The 21,044-nt window shown below is 39.5% G+C and overlaps 1 protein-coding gene and 1 long non-coding RNA gene across 2 annotated transcripts in view; one reads left to right on the top strand and one right to left on the bottom strand.

Moving 5' to 3' along the window:
- Positions 1-3,544, bottom strand: part of LOC310632247 — a 49,659-nt gene extending 46,115 nt beyond the window's left edge. Inside the window, exon 1 of the long non-coding RNA XR_014490814.1 lies at positions 3,485-3,544. This is a non-coding gene — a long non-coding RNA (uncharacterized lncRNA). The remainder of the gene's footprint in view (positions 1-3,484) is intronic.
- On the top strand, positions 356-19,678 carry CHGB (chromogranin B). The gene is made up of 5 exons (XM_083349308.1): positions 356-442; positions 9,888-9,934; positions 11,471-11,564; positions 15,176-16,908; positions 19,278-19,678. The coding sequence occupies exons 1-5, from the start codon at positions 376-378 to the stop codon at positions 19,359-19,361; spliced, it is 2,025 nt and encodes a 674-aa protein (XP_083205434.1). The 5' UTR covers positions 356-375; the 3' UTR covers positions 19,362-19,678.
- Positions 19,679-21,044: the final 1,366 nt, after the last annotated feature.

Raw genomic sequence — 21,044 nt, 5'->3', positions numbered from 1 at the left:
CCAAGTGGGGTGTGTGTGTGTGTGCAGGCAACGGCGTTTGTTAATTCCAAAGAATGGGGGGGGGGCTTTACCTTCGTTGGGAAATAATAAGAACCATCCTACCGGGGTTGGGAATTGGGGGGCAGGCTTTGTGCGGCAAAGGGAAAGATGGAGCTGAGGTGGGAGTCCTTCCTGAGCAGATTCTAAGGGAGGGTCTTTGAGACCATCTCAGGAATTCTCCGCCCTGTTCCTTTGGGGTCCACCTCTGACGCAAAACCCTTCCCTCCTTCCTCTGCTTGACTCTGGCGCGTATCTCCCCACACCCTCCCTTAAATAGCCTGGATCTGCTGGTAGAAGAGGAAGTGATACGAAGAAGCTTCAGCCTTTGCGTGCCAGATGCTTGCTCCGCCGGCCATGGTGCCTTGCGTGGCGCTGCTCAGCCTCCTCGGATTCGCACTGACAGGTAAGTCAGACCAGCGAAGCAGGATCAGCACCTTGGACAGCGGCAATAGGGTTGAGGAGCGTGGTGGAGGATTGCCGTGTGCGGAAAAGGCACACGGTGGGAATTCCACAGCCCTCACCCACTGGTTGAGAATTGGCACGGGAGAAGGGAGTAGTCTTCTGACAATTAACAACTCAGTCTGCATGTGGCTCTCATCTCATCTCATAAAATGTCTGTGCCAGCAATGCATTAATTAATTGCCACCAATACATACTCTTTATCGTAGACGTACAGAAACAAGAGTGTGGGTGCGTACACGGTCTACTTAATGATTAATAATAGCTAGCGTATGTTCACTTCTTTGCTGGAGGAAGACCCAGCAAGATTCATTGCTGTGCAAATAGCAGAGCCAAAATCTCAGAAGTATGTTGGAAATCAGCCCAGTCAATTGGGCAGCTTCTGCCTTTCAGAAGTGCACTAGATTCCCCAGTCAGAACCATCCATCCATCCATAAACTGGCCTAAGTTTTTTGGGGCAGAGGAAAAGATAATAAGGCTGGGGAAACGTAATGCAGTGTGCATGTGTATAGACATATTTGTATTTATATTTGTCTCTTAACATGTATATGAGAAAAGAAACAAGAAGGAAACTCTGGTGTAGTTACTGGGTGCACGTACATATTCTGTGGCAGAAAAACAAACATACCAATATATGGTTTAATTTTTCAGTGATTAAATGTATTGTTCAGATTATGCTTTTTTTGCAATGTAAGATAATTTTTTTAAAAAAAATCTAAAGGCTAAAATCACTTAAGAAAAGTAATATTGAATATGTTGACGAGAGTGTTTACTAGTGGCTCTATCGATTGACGAAAGCATATAAAAAGGGACCATTTAAATAACGTTTGACTTTTCCCCATCAGCTTGAACAAGCAGATGATTAAGAAAATGCTGCTTAGTCCTCATCAAATAAAAGCAACTGTTTTTAACAAAAGTACTCTTGAGGGTAATTGTCACCATCAAAGTGTTGTTGCTCCTTCCTTTAAAACCTGTAGCATTCAGACCTCTTTTTTTTAAAAAAAATCTTCTCTCTTCCCCTTACAAGTGTGTGGATTTTGTTTTTCAGGTTTTACAAGCGCTAGCGAGAAAGGGACAATATGATTCTTGAACTTCACATCTGTGTATATCTGAAATGCTATGCAGATGTTGACCAGATTGTATATACTGGGTGAAATCTCATGCCTACATATCAGAATTTTATCCTGGATCTAGTAAAACTAAATCCATAATATGAATTAGAATTGGATTAGGAAGGGGCAATTTAAGTCCCTTCCATTTTATTCAGTCTACTCTATTATGATTGAATCTCGAATGAACTCTACTTGTTCCTATAATAAAATGCAAATCTACATTCCCCTATAGGCTGCAGTCCTCTATGTACTTAGCAGGGAATCAGCACCACTAAATTTAATGAGGCTTACGTTAGCATTTTTGTATAAGAGAACAGTCAGTTGTTCCAGAATATCTTGGCATGTACATTGTAGAGTAGTTTGAAATCAAATAATGTAACAGTGTAAAAATGTAAGAACTTCACTAATGTAGTTTTCAAGAATGTTTTAGAACTGCATGTAAAAATGATACTATGACTGTATATTTAAATTAAGGTATAACCAAGCAGAACAATTTGAATTGCTAATTCTATAATGTCATTATCTTGTGAGATACCAAAGACTGTCTTACTCATAAGAGTTCCCCAAAACATTTAATTCTCATTAAATTTTCTCATGAACATTTATCAGCCAATATAATATTCTATATTCAATAACTCTTACAAAACTTCTTTTACTTTCCTGGAATGAAGGGGAAGCTTTAGCCACATGTATATAAGTAAAAAAAAATTCAGCGTGTATATGCGTAACATACAATATCTGAGAATGTTGAAAGTTTTCTCATTGATCCTTAAGGCACACATATTATTCTCATATTAAATCCAGTTTAAGAGAGAAATGTGGAGAAATATCATATATTATCATTGTTTCTGATGTTTGATAATGTCAGCAGAACAAGGTATTGTCACTGATGCCATTAGTATCATGTTGCTATAGACAAGTTGGGTTGATAAGGAGAATGGAGAGAAAGTCCCTTCAATTCCAAAGCCTTCATCTGACTGCCCATTCAAATGTCTTTCCCTTGTCCTTTCTCACCTGAGGATTCCTGACCACAACATGAATAAAAAGCCTTGCATCCCTCTTTCCAATGTTGGAAACATAGAGATATTATATTGCTTATGCCTCTTCCATTTTTAGATACTCCAAAGCATAGCTCTATTGCTGGCAATGTGGGAGCATAGGCAAGGAAGTTTAACTTTGCTTATTAGATTTGTATATTATTCAGTCACAAGATTTCAAGTTCTTTAGCACAACTACAACCCTCACACACTGTTTAAAATTCATTAACTTAAAGCAGTTGCAATGTATGGCTGTGAAAGTTGGACCATAAAGAAAGGCTGAGCACCAAAGAATTGAGGCCTTTGAACTATGGTGCTGGAGAAGACTCCTGCGAGTCCCTTGGACTGCAAGGCGATCAAACCAGTCAGTCCTAGAGGAGATCAACCCTGACTGCTCTTTAGAAGGCCAGATCCTGAAGTTGAAACTCAAATACTTTGGCCACCTAATGAGAAGGAAGGACTCACTGGAGAAGAGCCTAATGCTGGGTAAGATTGAGGGCAATAGAAGAAGGGGACAACCATGAATGAGGTGGCTGGATGGAGTCACTGAAGCAGTAGAAATGAGCTTAAATGGACTCCAGAAGATGGTAGAGGACAGGAAGGCCTGGAGGAACCTTGTCCATAGGGTCGTGATGGGTCGGACACGACTTCGCAACTAACAACAACAACAACAAACTTAAATCATTTCATCAGAAAACAAATCTTACAGGCTTTAACAGTACCTATACTGGTCAGTGGCTTCTGTACCAATTGGAAGACCAGCATTAGTTGCTTTCATAGGCTCAATAATTGGCATGCCCACTGTTGAGGGCTAATGAAGTAGAATCATTCATATACCTTGGAAGAGGGTTCTGGAAGATGTATTGACTCTAGGGAGTCATCCAATCTGGATTGTCTGCACTACGATGTATCAATGATTCTCTGCTGTAGGTTAAATAGAACAGAAGTAAGAACAGATAACCAGCAGGCAGCCTGATTATTTATTAATCTGTTTTACTATAACATTTGTCCGCAGGTGATCTATTTTGCAGCTTTGATCATGGTGAGACATAACCCAATGAATTAGATTAGGTTTAGAAATAATGACTTACCCAGAACCATATGGTGAGATTTTTGCATGAGTGGAAGTTGGTATATATATCCTCATATTTAAGCTCAAATGCACCATGTTCTTGAATGCCTCCTACTATGAGAGGGCTGGCTCTGCATTAGCAAATTAGGACTGTTTATTTTGTGCTGTTTTCTGCTAGTTGCAATTAACCTTAATTAACAATGTGATATATAGACTTGCACAAAGTTAAAGAATAATATGGTAGCTGCTCCACCTGAACTCACTGTTCTATAATGAAACAAAAATTTAATGTTTCATCTAATGAAAAATAAGCAAGTATAGCATATCTGGTAGAGAAAGGAACAACATGTATATATCTTTATAGATTTAGGAAATAAACTAATAAAACTCTTGGCTGGGAGATGTACCTTTTGTAATCTGAGGCTATATTGTTCCTACCAGCAGTAATAGTAATTTATCACCATCACTGAGGGTTATTTTTGTTAAACATGACCCATTTTTCTCTCATTCTGAACAACTGCACTGTAATGAGAAGATGCTATCTTCATGTATTATACATGTACAGCCATCATATGTTAACACTTCACTCACTTTATGCCAAGGAGGACATCAACATTTATATATAATAGGATAGCTTTTCAACTGACAACAACATAGACAAAAGAAACAGGTAAGTTATGTGTGTTGCTTACTATGCACTGCAATCATATCAACCATAATAATTATACTAAGGAATTTCTTAACGTTCCCTTAATCCCTGACAGGACTTAGAAATACAAAGTTGCTTGCAACTGTTTTAAAATTTTAAGTCATAGAATTATATTCTCAAGATGAAATCTTCATTATTTTTGGCGTAAGACTGGAGGATCCAAGCAGCAGGGAGAAAACAGAATTTTGCATGTCTGGTATTTAAAATATAATTTTTGCAGCAAATTTGGGAAGCTATCTTACACTGGATCCAATGTCTATGTTATTCTACAATGGGAGTCTGTTTTGGATCTCGACTCCTTTTGTTGCTGGAATTGGGTATGTGTAGTTTAACGAAGAGAAGGGTGAGGGGTGACATGATAGCAGTGATCCAATATCTCAGGGGCTGCCACAAAGAAGAGGGAGTCAAGCTATTCTCCAAAGCACCTGAAAGCAGGACAAGAAGCAACAGATGGAAACTAATCAAGGAGAGAAGCAACCTAGAACTAAGAAGAAATTTCCTGACAGTTAGAACAATTAATCAGTGGAACAACCTGCCTCCAGAAGCTGTGAATGCTCCAACACTGGAAGTTTTTAAGAAGAGACTGGCCAGCCACTTGTCTGAAATGGTATAGGGTTTCCTGCCTGAGCAGGGGGTTGGACTAGATGACCTCCAAGGTCCTTTCCATCATCATCATCATCAATTATCCTCAGCTTGCATGGCTTATGGTAAAGTTTATGGCCTGCATCTTCAATATACTTCCTCCTTAGCCAAAGGCATTGTCTTTCAAACCTCATGTAGCCTCACAACTTGAGACAAGACCTTTTCTTAAACTGGAGGTGCTGTGAATTTAACAAGGGATCTTCTGAAAGGCAAGGGTGCACTCTGCCACTGAGTCAGAGAGCTTCTCCTCCGTTTGTATTAAACACACAGATCCTGGCTATGCAATGGCTGTTACAGTTCATATATTTTAATTTGCCGTAGAAAACGTCAGGATGAAACTTAACACTGAGTGATTCTCTTATGCGTTAGTGGAACGCTTTAATACCAGCTGAAGAAAGAACAGCCAGCGTATTTGATGCTTTCTGAGTTTATCGAAATTTTGGAACTAGCAAAAATGGAGTGGCTATGGCTTAAAGGACACCCTTCTGCTGGGGATGTATTTTCCTTCCCCAGGCAACATCACCACCTCAGACAGCAGCATTTGACCTCTTCACATAGCCCACTGTTATTTAATGTTGCAATATACCAATTTGTTGAAACATTGCTTTGCCTTTTATCAGGAACGAGCAGCTTAATGGATAGTGATCGTTCATCACATGGACCTCAGTGTTTGTGATTCTACATGTAATAATTGTAGGGTACAATCCCTCAAGATTTTCCTCCGATTAAAAGAAATGAGAGGACCGCATCCCAAATTTTGTGAATTTCCCCCCTCTCATGCTTTAGAAATGGGATTGATTACCCTTCCCCCCTTTTTTTCTGCATCCCTTCCATTTCAAATCTGGTCCACATATTCACCCACTGAGCAGGTGAGTGGGGCACAAAAGAGGCAGAAGGGAGGGGAAATCTAAACAGATGCCATTCCAGGAAAAGACAGACTCAGCTGGACTCAGTGCAGACGCCAGAGTTTGCTATAGAGATATATGTTGTTCTGTGTGATCCTATCACACAGGATCAAAAGAATGTCAGGTCTGCATCCAACCTTCTTTGCAGTTGCACCATGAAAGAAGGATTTTGATCTAGAATCTAGACCTCCCTCCATTTGGTATAAGAGGCATCCCACCATGAAAAGCATCAACATAAACATTGGTGAACACAACTACCTTTGTAGTTTTAATGCAGTGTATATATAAGGAGAGTGGGGTGGGGTCCCCAATGTACGGAGCTCCAGGGATATGGTCCAAATAGATAGTCCTCTCTGCTCTTTTGCCAGCTGACAGATGGTAGCATTTTTTGTTCAGTGCTTAAATTGCTGCTAGGGAATTAAACAAACTGGACAGCAATTTCACTTGCTTCCTTATGGTGCTTTTCCTTTGTAAGCATTTTGAATGGCAGTTAGTTTAGGAGGTGGTGAATCTCAGGCCTTTCTAACAGCCTCAGCATCATGGTCAGTCTTCACATATAATGAGGATTGGAATTCTGAAACGTATGGCTGAGTTCTGGCTTCAGTTTCAGATCTGGCCCAGCACTTAGCTTTCCATTATAGTGCTCCTGCATGACAGCTCCTTTATGCATGGGGGCAAACATGAAATCTAGTTAAGAATAATCTTTTCTCTGGACTGCAATGCCAAAATTCATCCACAGATGGCCAAATAATGACAGTGCTTTTTTGTGCTTTCAGCTGGAAAATACCTCAGTAAGCTTACTGTTAATGTTCATAAAAAATATTAAAAACGGGGGGGAGGGAACAGTGTCAATAATGTTAGGAATCCCTTTCTCATTCCCCTCAGTGACAAATAACCTTGTAGCTCAATTTCCTGTTGCTCTGGTCTCCTGAAAAAATAATAAAAGAGTTCCCACTCATGAAATAATTCTGTTCCACAGAGGGGGTTGTCAATCTCTGACTGAAGGCCTTCAGCAAGGGAAACTCTACTGCTCTTCTAACATGTCACTTCTCAAACCTCATGCTCTCACCACAAAGACATTTCTTGTAAGGTTCAACTAGAACAGGGGTCTTCAAACTTAACCCTTTTATGACGTGTGGACTTCAACTCCCAGCGTGCCTGGCTAAGGAATTCTGGGAGTTGAAGTCCACACGTCATAAAAAGGTCAAGTTTGAAGACCCCTGAACTAAAATATCTGTTTTAAGCCTATTAAGTCAAATCATGCCCTTTGGAGAAGCGAAGGGAAAAAAAAGTCTTTGCCATCTTTGAGGGTATTAAGTAGAATATCGATGTGTTATGTTATATACCCTTCTAATAACCAATACTAACTGCTGCATTTTTTTCTAGATAATTACACTAAGGAAGTTTTGTAATAGTATTTGACCCAGAATATAGGGACCAGAGGTCCCCTTTAGCAAGAAGGAATCATATCCAAAAAAAATGGAGAATCACATCAGATGCTAGATAATGATGACCATAATAACAACGGGGAAAAAATAATACCATGCATGCCTTTAATGCTTGTGGTGATTTTAATAAGTATTAAAATTTATTTAAGCAACTGCAAAATTTCAACTCTATAGGAAGATTGGGAAGAGAGCTATCACAAAATAAAACTGAGGGGATTCATGCAGATTGACTACTTGACCAGGAAAGGGACAAATGGGGTTTTATATAATTATGGGAGGTAGGTGACTGTATGTGGGCACCTTTTACTCTAGATCATGAGTTCTTTAATTCTCAGGTCCAAACCAGCTTCCCCATATAAATGATTGAAGATGAACAAGACCCTTTAAGCCAGGGGTGTCAAACTCAATTTCATTGAGGGCCGCATCAGCATTGCAGTTGCCCTCAGGGGGCTGGGTGGGCGTGGCCTACTGGGTGGGCGTGGCCAGCTCTACATCATTTGCATCAAGGGTGCCTATGGGGGCCTGGGCAGAAGTGGGACAGATCTGAGGGTCTCTGGGCCAGGGCCAAGGCAGTGGGGGCCGTTCCCTCACAGTTTCCAGGATGGCTTTGCGGGCCACATGAAACCACTTCCGGCCCCCGGGCCTTATGTTTGACATGTCTGCTTTAAGCTAAGGTTGCAGCTATCTCATATACCACTGGCTGCTCTGGTGACAGATGACAAATATCTTGAAGTAAAATCAATTTACGTCTAGTCATGTCGGCCACATGACCACGGAGACATCCTTGGACAAGCGTTGGCTCTTCGGCTTTGAAACGGAGATGAGCACCACTCCCTAGAGTCAGAAACGACTAGCACGCATGTGTGGGGGAACCTTTACCTTTACCTTTATACATGCTAGGAGAAATGGAATGCATGCCAAGTGCCCATAGGGTTTCTCCAATGTTTTATTCAAAGCCTGTTCTAATTTGCTATCGCACCGTATTGTTCCCTCTTTCATGAAATATCAAATATGTTCTATCACTGCACACTGTATAGAGCCTGGAATGATCCAACAGGGCTGACGATGCTCTTTTTCATTTTTTCCTCTCTCCAAAAGTATATCTCTGCCCTTTGTAGCATCAAAGCTACAAACTGATTTTGAAATGAGGGCAAGAAATTATGGCACCTACTCATTTGAACACAGCTTGGGTTGCACCCCATGGGGTTTGCACTACCAATTAGTGTCCTGCCTGATGGATGGCTGCATATTGGGGGTTCATTCATGATTAAACCGTGTGAGCAAACCAATTTGCTTATTTTGGTGCTTCTGTCCATGTCTGCTTTTTACTGCCTGCATTGCAGATGGAGGCAAGCACTCATGTGTGTGTGTCAGGGGGGGGAACGGGGGAAGGCAGAGGGTGGGGTGATTTCAAACACAGAGGCAGGCAACATGAACCAGCATTCTCTTGACACACTAAGGTGGGGAAAGAGACACTCCTAATGCCATCTGGCAACTTCCCAGGGACTTTTGCATTGCTACTATCATAATTTACAAAAAATGGGAAAGTTAAAAGATTATATCGAAATATTTAGTTGATCATACTTACTTTCCTGTTCTTCTTTCTTGGTCCATTGGTTGTTATTATTTGAACCCAAGGAACTTTTTTTTAAAAAGGTTTCATACAATCATCCTAGTAGAATAATACAAAATAATGTTCTTTATTAATAATGGAAAATCACAATGTTATATGAATCAGCTTAAGTAAGAATGGCAAATCAGAGTGGCAAACTAATACTTTTTTCTTCATATTGGGAAGGGGAAGCATCTACTGTAAATAAAGATACAGTTATAAAACGAAATAATACACACTCAATGGAACCAAACAAAATAAATCAAGTAGCTTTGTGTGTTTGGGTGTACGTGTGTGTCTGTGTGCATGTGTGCATTGCTCACATGTGGATATGCAAAGGGGGAAAGGGAGCCTCTTCAAAAACTCAGAACAAGTTGTTGCTTTCGCTCTGCAAGTCATAATCACAATAAACTGCAAGGTTGCTGCATGATTGTATTTTCACTGTAAACATATACATCATTGTGTAGACATATAGGCAACCCACATAAACTCATCAGGCTGTTCTCAGTCACATTTGGCTGACACGTTCCCAGATGTATTAGATGCAGTTTCTGCACTATTGGAAATAAAGAAGATGCTGCTTGCTAGCATTTGTCTAACCTCCCATTAGTATCTTTTTAAATAAAGAGAACTGTATTAAATCAGAATGAGCCAAGTGCATTTGTGCAAATGGTGATATGGGCAACCCAAATCTAGGGCATGAAAATTATTCTCTGATTGAAAAAGAATGCTTTCAAATACAGCAAATATTCGGTATAACCAAAGCACGTTCCACAGCGAGTTTAGTTGTCTTTTCCAAAGCTGTGATTTCAAACTCTTCCTCTATTTTTTTTTATCTTTTTTGCTTTAAAGGCATTCATTCAGCTCCGGTGGAAAATGATGATCATACTGGAGAAATGGTGAGCAGAAAAATTCTCATTTGTTTAAAAAGTGAGATTTATTATGTCACTTTTGTGGGAGGCGGAGTGGCAGAGCCCTGGGGGCAGAGTTAAGAGAGGGATCAGCCTAGAATTGTTACATTCCCACAAGCAGTCTAAGTTCAACCCCTCTTGAATTACAGTTGACCAGATTCTTGTGAATAGGCATGAGCAATAAATCACCTTAATTGGAACTTAACATGTGGTCCTGATATTTGCACCTGGCACTTTCACAGATTATCAGAAATTCTTGCATGCTCTAGAGACCTACAAAGTGCTTTACACATAGGACTGTTTTAATGGATGACAACTCCTTCATTTGGAGGAAGGACCTTTCAGGACAATTTAGCAAGGGACAGGGTCAGAGTCTCTTGTAAGCAAAATAATTTAATGAACCTGGTGTCCTCCTCTTCTCATATGAATGTTTTGGATAAATTCATGCATTTTTCCCCCCTGGATTGTGCCCAATTCAACAATTCCACGTGGATGTTCAATCCAGAGAAATTTTCAGCCTCTTCCCATATTTCTGTTGTCTTCTAGGAGTCAAGAGGTTTTTAAAATATTAAAAACAGGAACACAAAAGGTTTACATTGAGACTCCTTAACTCCAGGGCTTTTTTTGTCATAGAACGCTTAGAACGGAGTTCCGGCACCTTTTTTGGATGGAACCTTGTAGGGTAGGCAAGGTGGGTTGTATGACATATGTGAGTTCCGGCACCTTTTTCTTTTACAAAAAAAGCACTGCTTAAATCTAACTGAAGTCATGGGAATTCCAGCTTACTATGTCTCATTACATAGTATTTCATAGCGAGTCTAAATCGTGGTATCCTATCATAGAAGCCTTTCATAAGTGGCCCTGAATGAACAGCTGTATCTTATGACATAAAAACAATTGGATTTGTGCAGTGCTTCGTAGTGCAATACAGGATATCCGACTGGTGTTTATATAATTTTTTGTCTTCTCAAAAAAACAGGACTACCACATCTTTCTTAGTAGATGCTAAAATCGAGATCAGTGCAGGAAGAAGATGGGGTAATGAGGAGTGGAGAAAATGTTGATGGCCAGCTGGCTGCACAGCTCTTGTACCTTGACCCCAAATTCAATAGCATGATTCTATGGGCATTGGAAACCACAAAAATAAGGGTGACGTTTCCATGTGGGGCTGGAGGGCCTTTGAAATAAGTAAAGCATATGGAAAAAAAACCCTCATTTTCTTTGGTGTCACATGTTTTGGAAATCTAGTGGCCTAAATTTTCGGATTTCCTCCTCCAGTTCATATCATGATGGTAAAAATAAAGATGCTATTATTTAGATGGGTATTTTTTATTTTTTGAACAACTATTAAATAACTTAGAAATTTAGTTTCCTTTGCTTCAGAATTACAGTACTTACTCACTTGGAATCTTCCAAACATAAATTTGTTTTCCATGTTTATGATTTTAATCGGCTTGAATATTTGGTTGAAATAGAATATTTCAATATTAAATGAATCATCTTCCTTTGTTGCTTTTGATCCAGATAACCCGATGTATTATAGAAGTCCTTTTGAACAGTTTATCAAAAGGCAATTCTCCGCTTATTAATCCACAGTGCAAGGAGCTTCTGAAAAAAAGTAAGTGCATATCTTAAAAGTAACATACTTTCCACAACCAGATTTTATGCTAGTTGAGTATATGTATATGTATATGTATATGTATATGTATATGTATATGTATATGTATATGTGTGTTTGTGTGTGTGTACACACACACACACACACACACACACACACCAAATTTGGATTTTGGGAACTGATACAGGCAAAAGAAGAAAAAAGACCCATATTTGGGTCGACACAGCGTGTTCAAAAAAACACTTAAGATACACACACACACACACACACACACGCACACACACACTATTATATAATGTTGTAATATGTAATATTTATGTAATGTGGACTGGGAGACTTCCAAAATTGCTCAGTTACAACTTCCAGCAGATTTTACCATTACTACTAGAGATTCCTGAGAACTGTAGTTAAGCAATATCTGAAGAAACATATTTCAAGTTCCCAGAATACATGTGTCTTTTGTATTTATGTATTTATTAAATTTATCTGACTTCCTGAAGTGGACTGTGATATGGCACTACGTATAGAGCAGGGGTGTCAAACTCGCAACGTCTTGTGACGTGTCGCAACGTATTGCGACTTTCTTTCCATTGCCGGCAATGGGGTGGGCGCGGTTTTGCCATGACACAACCAGTCCATGGCCAGCAGTTTGACACCCCTGGTATAGAGGATAGTAGTTCTGGGAAAGTGAAGCTTCCCAGCAAACACATTATGGAGGAGCTCAAGTCCATTGCTTCTTTTCTGAAGAACCATATTGTGGTTCTCAGCTAGAATGGGGTGTAGTCTGAAAAGACTGGCAAACTTGGAATCCTTCCAGGGGTGGAAGTGGGAGAGGTCAGACCCCACTTAAAATCCCTGAGGCCTGTATTTGTCTGTTCAGAAGAAAATGGAATCAACCTCACAACTTCATCGGTCCCCTGGGGTCCTCAGGTCTGCTGGCATAATCAGGTCTTGAGGGACCTTCAGAAACTCAGGAATGATGAGGCCAATCTTATATCTGGAGGAGAAGATTCTACAGTATGGGTGCCACAGCCAAAAAGGCCCACAGCCTAGGGCCTACCAAATATAGGCCTCTAGATGATGGAATCTGTAACATACCAATTCTGTCAGATCTGGTCGGACAAGACCAGTAACTGAAAACTGGCTCATTGAAGAGTACAAGTGTTAATGCAAATAGCAATGTTAGTACTAATATTTAGAAAGCTGACAACAGTTAATTGGTTCCAAGTGGACTTACTGATTGTGAGTCCACATGCACTCTGGTAAATGGAATACACATACGAGAGACACACATCTGACTAGAAAAGAATATCTAAAATTGCAATTTCTTTGGGCTGGAAATCCACTTGCCTCAACCTCTTAATGCTTGCTCAGGAAGCATGGGCTAAGAACTGTTTATATTATTCTTATAATATATTAACATTATTATATTAACATAATATGACGTGGAGTACATAAAACAATTTCATTCATTCATTCATTCATTCATTCATTCATTCAATTTCTATAGCCAGCCATCTCACTCAATGACTCTGGATGACTTACAATTCAAACAATATATTACAATTAAGGCACTAAAATGTTTTAAAGCAATAAAAAACAATAAAAGCATCCAAAATAAATATATACAGCAGCCAAGATACGTAGCCAGTTAGAAATATAGCCAGGAAATGGGGCCCTTGATACATTCAGCATCCCAGGCTTGGAAACATTTTAAATGACTTAGTTTTAAAAGGGGAAATGAATAGGCATACACACATACAATCATAATGATAACCTTATTCATCAAAAATATGGATTCCCGTGTCCTAGGGTCAAGGGCAAGCTAAAGTGGCAAATTTACCTAAACTTCTTCTTGACAGATAAAAGTTTATAGACAAGAACCCTTGTAATGGGGGCATGTTCTTAAAAGAGTAAGTAGTCCTCCATGTGCATTCTCTGTGGCTTTTTTTCCAGGTCAGGTTAAATATTCGTATCCATTCAGACTGTAAATACAGATTCAAAATAAAATGCTGGTTTCTGACCATACCATCCATAGAAGAGCCCCTTTTGTTTCTTTGCTGCAGCATGATGGAATGGCTGTTACCAGGTGAGAGTTGAGGGAATGTTGGAGGAATAGTGAGCAAGTGATGAAGTCACCACTGACCATTGTGAGGTATGCACAAGGTAATAATAGTACAAAGAAAATTTTCCATGGTTGTTGATGCTCTTTGGGAGGTCCTGAAGAGAAAGGGAAAGTGGAAGAAAACCAGGGACAGAAGAACAGAACAGAACAGAACAGAACAGAATAGAATAGAATAGAATAGAATAGAATAGAATAGAATAGAATAGAATAGAATAGAATAGAATAGAATAGAATAGAATCTGGAAGGGACTTTGGAGGTCTTCTAGTCCAGCCTCCTGCTCAAGCAGGAGAACCTATACCAGGGGTCAGCAACCTGAAACAGTGAAAGAGCCACTCGGAACCGGTTCCCTCACAAAAGGAAAAACTGGGAGCCGCAAATACTGTGTGCACATGTGCGTACATGCGCGCATGCGCAGAACAGGGTTTGACTGAAGAGTGGAGCCAAGGCGAGATATGCACCTACCCTGCATATTTGAATCGATTGGTTGAACTTTTTTAGTCCCACTTTATTTTATTTTTTTTGGACTGCACATGGCAGAGGACTGGGAGCCGCAGGAGATGGCTGAAAGAGCCGCATGCTGCTCCGGAGCCACGGGTTGCAGACCTGTGACCTATACCATCTCAGACAAGTGATTGTCTAGCCTCTTCTTGAAAATCTCCAGTGATGGAGCACCCACGATTTCTGGAGGCAAGCTGTTCCACTGATTAATTGTCCTCACTGTCAGGAAGTTTCTCCTTAAATCCAAATTGCTTCTCTCTTTGGTCAGTTTCCAACCATTGTTTCTCATCCTTCCCTCTGGTGCTTTGGAGAATAACGTGATTCCCTCTTCTTTGTGGCAGCCCCTCAAATACTGGAACACTGCTATCATATCTCCCCTATTTCTTCTTTTCTTTAGACTAGCCAAACCCAAGTCCCGCAGCCGTTCTTCGTATGTTTTAGTCTCCAGGCCGTTGATCATCTTAGTTGCTCTTCTCTGATTTTTTCCCAGACTCTCAACATCTTTTTTGTGATATGGTAACCAAAATTGGCTGCAGTATTCCAGGTGTGGTCTTACTTGGGTGTAGTGTATGCTGCTAGCATACACAGGAAATGCCAGCGCAGCAGGGGGCTGGACAGCTCCAGGCGATAACCGCTAAGGCGGGAAAAGCCGGAATGGAGTGAGTCATTGGCAGCCCCAGGCATGGTCAGCTCTGGCGGGAAGCCAGGGTTCAAACCTATTGGTCACCTGCACTGGCGGGAAGCCCAGGTTCAAATCCATTGGTCATCATTCACCTGGGCAGGTATAAGAAACACCAGGTAAACCCCTTTGTCCCAGATTCATTCCTGATCCGAATAAACAAGGTACTACCCAGCTCCAGTGTCCGTCTCTCTGTGCGACCACGCGACTTTGCACTGGGTAAGACCAGGTAGTCCATAATGAAAATGAAAATGAAAATACAATGGTATTATAATGAGGAATCCTTAGCACATTTTGTTTTGTTGCAGGTGAACAACAAAAACAAAAAGAGAAAAATATACAGCAAGGCATGGAACTTGGCACAAGAACTTTATCTGAATCAGAAGAATTAAGAAAGCAGTCAGAAGGGACTGTGAGGGAAGGACAAGATGTGAGTGAAGAAGAGTTTAAGAGACAGGCAGAAGGAGATGCTAAGTGGCATCAGGAAACGAAGAAATATGGGGGAAGCAGCAACCAAGAAACTGCCTCCCAAGGGACCTCTTATGCTTTGGATAGAGCCCCTAAAGAAGAAAAAAAGAATGAGAATGAAAAAGAAGCTGAGGAAGATAATTATAAAAGAAACCATCACAATGGCGATGGAGGCAAAGAAAAGAAAGCCAGTGAAGAAGTAGAATCTGAGCCTCTAGAGAAAAAGTCGGTTCTTACATCTGGAAAAATGGATGAGGATGATTACAAGCATTCCCATGGCCAAAAGTATGTGGAAGAAATAATTCAGAGTCAAGAAAGGGAAAATGAAGACAATGACGAGGAGGAGGAGGAGGAGGAGGAAGAAAAGGAAGAGGAAGAGGAGAGTAATGAAAAGTATCATCATAGTGTTCATGAAGAATTTGAAGATTCTTCAGAGAAGGACGGTGGTGAAACAGAGAAGCAAGACCACAAATCAGGACATTATCGAAGAAAACCAAGATTGGGTAAGTCCTCTGAATACAACAGCCATCCTACTGGTGAAAAAAGGGGCTCATCTGAAGAGCCTAGTGAGGAAGAAAGTGAATTTTGGGCTAAAAGGAGTCATCACCCCAACCATTATGAGACAGGACATTACTTTGTGGAACCAAGAAATGCTATTGAAATGCATAGGTCCGAGGAAATGGAGAGAGAGAGCAGGAACAAAGGATATTGGGGTCAACAGTATCCCAGCCAAGAGGACAGTGATGAAGACATGAAGCATCACAGTGAGGAAAATGAAAGGAAACAGTATCAGTATATGAGGAAAAGACTTTTTGGTGGACCATCAAGGGAGATCAGACATCACCATGAAGGAAGGGTCCCTTACAGCAAAGCAAGGCAGGAAAATAAAGGTATGAAACAAAGCCATGATAGCGTAGATGAGAAGCGGCACCATGACCAACCAAATGTACAGCAAGAGATGGCAAAACCACAAAACAAGGAGAGAGAAGATGGAGAGCAACGATTCAACAGCCAAGAAGCCAGAGAAGAAAAGCACTATCCTAGTAATGATGGAGAGCTAGAAACTCCACACTACAGTGAGAGAGGAAAACACTTTGATAATAAAAGAACTCTTCTGCTAGAGGAGGGCTATCCAAGAAGCCACTATCTTGTAGAAAATGTAAAAAGAGCTTTAAATCCATATTATTACCAACAGCCCAGGTGGAAAAACAGATCTGTGGACAAGAACGCTGACATCATCAACCCACTGTTGGAGAGTGAAGAAGAACGCAAGTCCCACTTGAATAAGAGGGAATTCTTTCCTGAATATAATGATTATGATTTGTGGGAGAAGAAGCGGTTCCTGGATAGCTTAAACCCCAAACAGGACAACAGAAACAATCCTGAAAGGCTATACAAACCTGAGATAAAAAGGCAGTATGATAGAATGGATGAGTTGGCCCATCTTCTAAGCTACCGGAAGAAATCTGCAGAATTTCCAGAACTGTACAACTCAAAAGAAGACATTGAAAGGGGACACGTAATAAGAAGTGGCAAGGATAAATTTCACCAGAGGCCTCTGACACCAGAAGAGGTATTTATTTTATGGTTTCTAAGAAATCTAGAACAATTCTTTTCTAAAAAGTCTTTTATTTCAGCAAAATAATACAGTATGCGGCTAGGTGAAACATGATAATATGTTAGGGTTATATTCTCCGTATCTTGCTGATAACTTTGTATGTGATCAAAACGTATGAAGTCCTGTTGATTCAGGCTTCATACAGTATTCAAATAATCTACAGGACCCTCCATGTGTTCCAGTTAATAGTCTGACTTTAGCTTTCTTTCACTTAGCCTTCTCTGTCTCTAGGTATCACTTACATTTGTACCTCACTTGAATGATGTAACCTGCTGAAGTTGTTTTATAATTACCCTATCGAAATTGTCAGCAAAACTGGATCTTAAGAGGAGGGAAGAAAAATCCTGGAGTGTTAAAAATATCTAAAAAGCTGTCAATCAAGGACTTAGTTCTGATTTATTTAGTATAGAACGTGTTAGACTCCATTTAACTTATTTGAAATGAATATATCCAGGATTGTACAATCTACTTAGTCCCTGTTTAAATCAACTTCTTTGTCATGGCATGGCAAAGCATTGGCCAGATGGTTAAGGCAATAACAGGTGACCGATTTTCTGCAAAGAACTTTCTTCTGGGGATAAACTGAAACAATCTTTTTAGTTATAGGTCAAGCTGGAGTAAAACCTTAATTCTGGTTTCATTTCTTACAAAATACCTGAACAAAATGTGATTAAGCTCCAGGAAGGTTTTTTTTAAAGGCTTTCAGATTATAAACAACTAGGCTTATTTTTCTTGCTTTAAATTGATCTTGTTAAAATAGCTGCGTTTCTGGATTGGTATCTACTGCTAAGACAGGCAAGTGTTTTATGTTCCCCAGTCTTCAAGCACTCCTTTTAAGGCTTTCACCAAATTTTTACTGTAATATGGACAAGGACTAACCAAAATGCAGACCAAGGCCAGTCACCTAAGGTTTTACTCAGCAAGATACATCTGTGTACACACATACATACATGCTTAGCTGCATGACACCCAACACTACATCATCATAACAGCAACCTGTTTAAAATTTAGTAACCAATTTTTCATTTTAAATCTGTTGTTGTATTCTATTAACATGTTCATTTTAATTCTGGGCTGCAGGTCTCATTTCCTACCCTTCTTCCTACTTAGAAATAGTCAGATTTCTATGTCTTCAGGAATGATACATCCTGACTTTCAATATTACACAACATGGTATACCATGTCTCACTGAAATAACTGAACAAGCAAGTGTGCAAGGAGTGACATATCTGCCATACTATAAGCTCATGTTCTGGAAAAACTATCCCACCACATAACTTGACAAATAATCAGTGCCAAATATTCTTAACACTATGTGGACGCAGAGAAGAATTAAAAATCTGAAGAAAAGCATGAAGATGATTTCTGATCCTTGTTGCAAAACATAAACATTTCGCACTTACAAACTGATTCCTAGAGAAACTGCAGTTCCCTATAAATACTAAGCCAAATTCAAAAAATACGAGTTACTACAGAACATAAGCATAATGGCATAGGTTAATATCACATGGTTGATCTCCAAGTCTAGGAATCATCACTATGCTTTGATGGAAAGGGAGATTAATTTCACCGTGCTCTCCTTACGGAAACGGATCACATGAATCATAAAAATAGAATGCATGAGTATTTAGAAGCTCTCCCCTTAATTTCCTTTCTCAGTTTTCTTGAGTAAAGTTTGGGACCTGGAGTATATACTGCTTGTATAATGGAGTTAATCTCGTTTAAAGTAAAAAATAATAATCTATGAGATTATGCATTTACAAAATTTAATTTTATTGCAATAAAATTTTAAAGTATTTTGCAAATGCTACATAATTAAAATCTAGTAAGATGGAATGTGTAATTTTATAGGATCTTGAGTACTTTTTTCTGATGTTGACTGTTGTGAAAGGAGCTCCCGGATGTCCCCACACGTGTGCATACATAGCCATGTTGCACACTTTATACAGCCTTAATAGGAAAGGCTATTGGAAGAACCAGGAAAAGTAAATAGGGCAGACATGTCAAACTTGTGACATCACATGATGTTACGAGATGTATCGGGACAGTTGCCATTGCTGGCAATGGGGTGGGCGTGGCTTCCGGATGACGTGTCTGGCTCACGGGCTGGCAGTTTGACACCCCTGAACTAGGGCTACATTAGAGTTAAAAATCCAAACATAATACTTGCATATGAGCCATGATAAAATCTAATTAAATCTAAATCAAATAAGATCACTAAGCAATACAATTGCATGAATTTCTAACAGTCAAATTCTCAGAATAAAAAGTGATCTATGCCTTTAAGATAATAAACTGCATGGATTTTTTCCCCATTATCACAGGAGAAAGAACTGGAAAACCTGGCTGCTATGGATTTGGAACTGCAGAAGATAGCTGAAAAATTCAACAATAATCAGAGAGGATAAATTTTATTTGACATAATGTGGTATGGTGAAGAGTAACTTTATTTAAAGTAACCTGTATTTACTAGTAAAGTCACTGCCTCAAATGTTGTTCTTCTCCCTAATTAGAAATAGTTTATCCTTTAAATATATACTTTATACCAGTACAAAGCATCCTTCTGTTCTAAAAGATTTGTTCAGATCAGCATGAATTTTTGCCTTCTGAATTTTGAAATGTATGAGGATAATTGTGTGTGCGTTCTTCAGAAATATATTATCTTGGTACAAAATAATAAACTTTACATTGTCTATATAGTTAACTGCATGTGCTCCTGCATAGCTTGTTTATGATTTACATAGTTAGATTCATCAGAGGAGACACAGTAACATGCTTATAAGTCTATATTGGAACTAATTTTTTGTTCCTTATAAAATTAGTATATTCTATAGCACTATAAAATCTACTTTGGGAGGCTGACAGCACCAAAATAGATGCACCATCTATTCTTATATTGTTAAAAGACAAATTGAAGTCTCACAGCCTATGAAAAAGGTACACTGACTGCACCTCTCCCATAAAAGCATTGAATGTGCTTTTTAAACTATCCCCAAAGTTTCTATGGAACTGTATTTTTAAAGTCATTGATACATAAGTGGTTAGCTACATAATTGCTGTCGTCAGTTATTTATAAATATAATATAGGTGGGATTAAAAGAAACTAAAATAAATGTTCACAGCATTTATAGTAATTAATTTTAATTTCATATGCATTTAATTTTTATTTGTACAATCATCAACTTTATTTTGGGCTCACCCACTTTTGGCAGTATGGTCCTCCCGCTACTCAAGCAATATAAACGTTAGATAGCCCAGTTTTAAAACAAAATGGAATCTTAACCATCTGGTAGTAAAGGTAAAGGTTCCCCCACACATGCGTGCTAGTCGTTTCCAACTCTAGGGGTCGGTGCTCATCTCCGTTTCAAAGCCGAAGAGCCAGCGCTTGTCCGAGGACGTCTCCGTGGTCATGTGACCGGCATGACTAGATGCCAAAGGCACACGGAACGCTGCTACCTTCCCACCGCAGTGGTCCCTATTTTTCTACTTGCATTTTTACGTGCTTTCGAACTGCTAGGTTGGCAGAAGCTGGGACGACTAACACGTGCTCACTCTGTTACGCGGCACTCGGGATTCGACCCGCCAAACTGCCGACCTTCTGATCGACAAGCTCAGCGTCCTAACCCACGGAGCCACCGTGTCCCTTAACCATCTGGTAGTATCAGAATATCTGAAGGAATTATGGTAGTGTGGTATTCAACAGAATAAAGTTTCTGCTTTTCATCATATTCTGATGCTGATGAAGAATTTCTCAGAACTTCCAACTTTTTATTTTATAGCAGTTAATTCCAGTAGCACTTAAGCAGATTGTTTTTATTAGTTTTGATAACAGGCCTGGAAAATGCTATGAATCCTTTATATGAAAGTGAGCAGGTTTTGTTATTCTCCAAAAACATCAGCAGTATCAATGATTTTTTATTAGGGGGAAAAAAAACACCTGTACTGCACTGATTGCAACTTAAGATTTCAGGAGTAAGGCCTGCTAGCCAAAGGCATTCTGGCCTCAAAATACCAAACCAAATATCACACAAATATCTATTATATTAAACATTTAATTAAAAAGTTAAATGAGTATATATTTTCATAGGTCA

This window comes from Vipera ursinii (assembly GCF_947247035.1).
Source record: "Vipera ursinii genome assembly, chromosome: 1".
Taxonomy (NCBI): Eukaryota; Metazoa; Chordata; class Lepidosauria; order Squamata; family Viperidae; genus Vipera; species Vipera ursinii.
The sequence above is the reverse complement of the archived record's forward strand: the minus strand, read 5'-3'. Positions and strand labels throughout refer to the sequence as shown.

Bases quoted from the DNA above. Each gene is read 5' to 3' on its own strand.
- CHGB (XM_083349308.1), top strand. From the start codon at position 376: ATGCTTGCTCCGCCGGCCATGGTGCCTTGCGTGGCGCTGCTCAGCCTC. The intron at 9,935-11,470 runs GTGAGCAGAAAA...CTTTTGATCCAG, and splicing joins ATGATCATACTGGAGAAATG to ATAACCCGATGTATTATAGA. The intron at 16,909-19,277 runs GTATTTATTTTA...CCATTATCACAG, and splicing joins GGCCTCTGACACCAGAAGAG to GAGAAAGAACTGGAAAACCT.